Source organism: Kryptolebias marmoratus, linkage group LG10 (assembly GCF_001649575.2).
Source record: "Kryptolebias marmoratus isolate JLee-2015 linkage group LG10, ASM164957v2, whole genome shotgun sequence".
In the NCBI taxonomy this organism is placed as follows: Eukaryota; Metazoa; Chordata; class Actinopteri; order Cyprinodontiformes; family Rivulidae; genus Kryptolebias; species Kryptolebias marmoratus.
Genome location: NC_051439.1, coordinates 7,555,052 through 7,560,766, shown reverse-complemented (window position 1 = coordinate 7,560,766; position 5,715 = coordinate 7,555,052). Strand labels below are relative to the sequence as shown.

Genomic DNA, 5,715 nt, shown 5'->3' with positions numbered 1-5,715 from the left:
GAGACTCACCCCGCTCTCCTTATCTTGCAGACTCCTCCAGACTCCGACCACTGTATATAGCTGCACATGTAAATAAACTCACTTACCGTTATTCTCGTCTCCGTGTGTGGTTTTGGTTTCGCTCTCTGGACAGAAACACTCGAGTTCATGACATCAGATGGGTGAGTTATATAAAAATCTGTCTTCTACACAGTTGTGAAGAAGAGCAAAATATGTTAAAGAAAAAGGTTCCATGGTGTTAATATGTTCCAGAGTTAGAAAAAACAAAACAGTAAGTGTTCGCAATTCAGAAACTAAGCCTGCAGAGATTTAACTTGATACGTCAGCACACTGTAGATTGAAACCCTGACATATTTCAGACTGCAGTGCGCCCTGCAGGCAAGCTTTGAGCCAGGCTTTCCTGCTTTAGCTTCTTTACGTCAAGCACATCACACACACTTCATGCAGCATCTGATGACAGACAAAGTCTGAGACATTGAAAAAAAAAAAAAAACTTAACTTGAATATTCAACCAAAACATTTTTCATGTAAAACTGAAACATCCTCAGTGTGTACTCTGAGTGTGACATCTTGCAATATTGCATCAGTTCACACATATTGTTATTTTCAAGGTTTGACTGAAGCAGCTGAAACTGTCATTTCTTAGGATAAAATAATCTTAATCTAAAACTCTGCCATGAAAGGTGGCCGATGACATGCATCCCTTCAAAGAAAGGCTAGACCTTTAATTTAATTTGGTAAATGTGGGTATTTTACATTGTTTTTCGATGTGAAGGTTAGTAAAAATCTCAATGATGCATAGGGCCTGACATATTATGAAGTATAAATTATATATGCAGCAAGTCTATGCAAGCTTTTGGAGCTGTTCCAGCATCTCAGTGAATACATCATTGCTCTAAATGTCTATCAAACTACAGGTTATGGAAATATAAGTTGAAAGACATTTTTGACATAAGAAACAAATATTACCTCTCTGAGAAAGGATCAGCCATGTTCATGTCATAGCTGGACACCTTCATCTCACAGATTCTGATTTTCTCCACTTTGCTGTTGACCTGAATGGAGTAGTAGATGAAGAACCGTCCGTTGTGTCGATACTTGGGGTGGAAGGCCATGCCCAGGAAGCCCCTCTCATCCCCTAGCCAAGGTGTCGTCAGTACCTCCCCACTCATATCCAGAAAGGGCTGCTCCAGCCGGCTGCCGTCACGCAGGTAAACCCAGACAAAGCCCACCTGCTCGGCGATGAACATCCGGTGTGTGTCGTCGCCGCTGTGCAGCATCAACACAGGGTTCCTGAGATTGTTGGCCACTTCAGTCAGACACAGCTGCAGACACCCTCTGGGGTCCTCCACAACTTGTCCCAGGTTGCTGTTGAGGTCAGTACTCTTCAGAACATTGGGGTAGCAGTAGTCCTGGTCAGAAAGGTCGACTATGCTGCAGAATGTGGACATGTCCCGCTCAGAGGTGTCCAGCAGCACTTGGTTCACAGTTAAATATTTGAGCACATGGCGACACTTGCTGTGAAATTTAGAGCAATAGCCAAAACAAAGTCCTGGTAGGTCTCTGACAGGCGTGTAGGGATCCTCAGCATCATACAGGTGGGCAGCATAAGGAGAGCATTCCTGAATCACGAAAATAAGACGTTTTTGTGCACATGGAGATGACAGAATAAAGCTACAATGGCCTAAAGTTGGACAAATCATTCAAAAGTCAAGCAGAAATGTCACATTAGCACCCAGTATTATGTATACTACAACCCCAATTCCAAAAACATTGGGAGGCTGTGAAAAATGTAAATTAAAACAGAATGCAGAACAGAACTCATATTTTATTCACAACAGAACATCAAATGTTTAAATTAAAAGTCTTAAACGGAAAAAGGTCATTTTGAATTATATGGCAGTAACACATCTCAAATAAGTTGGGTCACTGGCAACAAAAGATCATAAAAGTGAGTGGTCTGAATAAGAAACAGCTGGAGGAGCAATTTGTAACTAATTAGGTTAGTTGGCAACTGGTCAGTAAGAGGAGTGGATATAAACAGAGCATTTTATAGAGGCTGAATCTTTCAAAAGTAAAGATGGGCAGAGGTTCACCAGTCTGTGAAAAAACTGCATCTAAAAATGGTGGAACAATTTCAGAATAATGTTTCTCAATGGAAAATTGGGACAACTTTGAATATCCCATCATGCCATTTCAAGAATCTGTAGAAATCTCTGAGCTCAGTATTGAATGTCTGTGATATTTGGGCCCTCCGCTGGTGTGGGGGTGCATTAGATCCTCTGAAAGGAGCAGACAATGTTAAACCTCAGACTGCATCATTCCAGCAGCATGGCTTCATAGTAGAAGAGTCCAGGAGCTGAACTGACCTGCCTGCAGTCCAGACCTCTCACCAATGAAAACATTTGACTCATTATGAAACAAAAGGTCCAGTAAAGACTCAGGACTGTTGAGCAGCTACAATCCTCCATCAGAGCAGAATGGGACAACATTCCCTCTAAAACCTCCAGCAGCTGCTCTCCTCAGTTCCTAGATGTTTACAGACTGATGTTAGAAGAGGAGAGGCTTCACAGAGGAAACATGGACCTGGAGCCACTTTAAAGAAATGTGTTGCTGCCACAAAAAAATTACCTTATTCATTCCTAAAAATTGTCCAGTTTCTTAGTTTAAACATTTGGTATGTTTACTATGTTCTACTGTGAACAAAATATCTGTATGAGATTTGAACATGACAGCATTCTGTTTTATTTATATTTTATATAATGTTCCAACTTTTTCAGAATTAGGGTTGTTAGCCAACATTTTTATATGATAAGGTTTTGTATGATATTTTGACAAACCCATATGTAAAGTTGTACATATATAAATATATATGAATTTTACATTTAAATAACCATGTTTTAGTGGAAAAGTTGACATAAGTAAGTTAAATAAACCAAACTTTTAATTCCTAAAGTGTACAATAAGTTAATCTCATGACTCTGGCTGTGCTTTATTCTGACTTAAACTTTGCGCACTGGATTTACATAAGCATTTTTATGTAAATCCAACTCAGGGGAAGCATTGAAAACTATGATTTATGAAGATGAAATGACCTTATACCTGGCACATTATTTTCTTCAGCATGGCCTCACACAGATCATAACCCGCCTTCTCCAGATGCTCGATGATGTCCCAGTATCTCTCCGCGATCATGTTATCCGTTTTCTGGTCGCAGCAGCCAAAGTCCTGGTACTGCGTGCAAAACTCCAGGTGCCACTGAGGCTTGAAAGGTGGCTCGAAGTCTAGGCACTGAGGGTGAGCGGCTGCCGGCTGGACCGTAACGAGCATCACCTCGAACCAGATCAGGATAATCCCACCCGCGGCTGTGCGTAAAAGCGCGCAACCTGCAGCGCTTGGGCTGGCCGCTGCATTCCGCGCACTTGACATTTTTACTGCCCAACCCCGACAGATTCCCCTACGTGCTTGCCTTTATATACTGCAAGCAGATGTACACGAGTATGGACGCGTGCGCAAAAAAAAAGAAAAAAAAAACCGTTGGTGGAGGACCGCGGAGAAGTGAGCTTCAGGACGAGACTTGAATAAATAGGGCAGCGGTTCCCAAGGTTGGGGTCGGGACCCCATTGTGCGTCATGAAACTTGAAATGAGGGTCCCTAAATGATCTCCAGAAATTAAATTAAATATAAATAGACTGCTAATGGCACATTTTTACCACAAAATCAGCAAAGTATAGATGCAACAGTAATGATTAATAAAACTGGTATTGTATTGTTAAGGTTGTGGGGTTGTCATGATGTTCTTCTTTAATAAAAAGAATTTGTTTGATTTAAGTGGGAGTATTTTGGATCACAAACCTCTCATGCTCTTATTTTGTAGCTCAGAAGCCAAACAGTTTGGGAACCACTGAATTAGAGGCACCTAATTTTATCTGATTTTAAAGTGTTTCATTTTTTATATATATATATATTTTAATTTAAAAAAATGTCATGATGTTTTAAAATAGCTTCCATGTTTTTGGACCAGGTGATGTAAAATTTGTGCTAAATCCAGTCCAGTCTTAGTCCAGTCTAGTGAAGCAATTCAAGGTTTACTCTTGGCCATGTTCACATGACATGGAGGCTATTTCATTTTTGTTTTTCCAAGTGTCATTGGTTCAGTATTTTGTTGACGGTCTCTAAGTGAACCACCTTGTTTAGGAGGAGGGAGCTGACCGAAATCTGACTGTCAGCCCCGGGTCAAAGGACAGGAAGACGCCGCTGAATATCCTATATCCAACCTGAAACTAACTTCACCGTAAACCCCAGCAAAGAGCTTTACGCACAGCTATCCAAAGAGGGGCAGAAACCAGGGCTTAGTGTTGAGGCATGCACACTGAGAGGGTCAGAACTGTAATTATGTCCCACTTTCATGTTGAAATGCCTCGGGGCAGAGCTCCCTGTAAGGCCTGCCCATACGTCTGTCTGTATCCACGATGTGTAAACTGTCCCAGCATGTCAGAACTTACTTTGCATAACTTAGAGTCAGGTGTTGATACCATGTTGCGCTGGTGCCAAAAAAAAAGGGAAACGTTCTTTTCTTCAAGTTAGCTAAAGCCTTTTTACTGTTTTGGTATGTAATTACATATCAGTGGAAATGATCTGATAGAAAATGTGTGGTTTTGGTTCCTCTTAAAGATCAGTTTGAGGGGGAAAGAGTAAAGTAAAGGGGTTTTGATCCTTATCTCTTCAGGCTTTCTAACCAGGGCTTCCACCAAGGAAGAGTAGGGGACAGTCCCACCCCCTTTAAATTTGTTTCGTTAGAAACCATCTAATCATCTCAAATTAAATTCAGTTCAAAAGTTAATCAGTTGTAGAGTTACATCAAGTAATTATTTCCTGAAAGTTTCATTAAAACCCGTCCAGTGGTTCATGAGATCATCTGCCCACAGCCAGACAAAATAAACCCAAAATAGGTTATTGAAAATTTTTTTAAACAAAGACCTCACACAAGCTGTTAGTGCTCAAAATGTGTGTTGGGGATCAGTCTCAGATTCTACCACAGCAAAATTTAGGTCAATATCTGTAATCTTGACTGTGTTACAGCCAGTCATGTGTTTTCTAAAACCAGTTGGATTTTGTGGCCATTTTGAATGGAGTTGATAACAAAAGCTAATCAGTTGTAGAGGTACATTAAATGATTTTTTTCTGAGAGTTTCATTAGTATCTGTCCAGTGCCTCTTGAGATATTTTGGTAACAGACATACTCAAGAGCAAAAACATTCTCCTTCCCCTATGTCTTTTCATAGTGGGTGATAATTAAAGATGGCTTTAGACGTTTGCATTGTTCTGATAAACTTTGTTTGTTTGTTTGAGGACTATGGGCACTTACCAGAGCTTAACTTTGAGACAGAGCCTGCCCAAAATTCAAGTAATTCAAATGCTTGTGTTCTTTCATCCAACACTTCCAAATGAATTATAATATATGAATAAATAGGCTCTGTTAAGTCATGTTCTGTTTTTAACTGCACTCTTGTGCTTCCTTTAGAAGTTGTAGAACTACACCCTCTATGTGTTACCTTTAAGTACTAGCATAAACTGTGCACTTCAATGATGCACATACAATATCTGCTCAACAGGTGGCAGCAACGAGCCAGATAGAGCAACAAGACGCCGGAAGTGGAACTTCGTCTCCGTTTCTTTTTCTTTTTTTTTTTTTTGACAAGAACAAAACAGGTG

At 40.4% G+C, this 5,715-nt stretch overlaps 1 protein-coding gene across 2 annotated transcripts in view; it reads right to left on the bottom strand.

Annotated features, from left to right (window-relative positions):
- hhipl2 (HHIP-like 2) overlaps nt 1-3,435 on the bottom strand; it is a 22,278-nt gene extending 18,843 nt beyond the window's left edge. For both annotated transcript variants that reach the window (XM_017412238.3, XM_017412245.3), the window contains exons 1-2: nt 3,103-3,435; nt 970-1,622 (exon numbers count right to left, since the gene is read on the bottom strand). In XM_017412238.3, the coding sequence (XP_017267727.1) occupies nt 970-1,622; nt 3,103-3,429 (980 nt within the window). In that variant the 5' untranslated portion in view covers nt 3,430-3,435. The remainder of the gene's footprint in view (nt 1-969; nt 1,623-3,102) is intronic.
- Nucleotides 3,436-5,715: the final 2,280 nt, after the last annotated feature.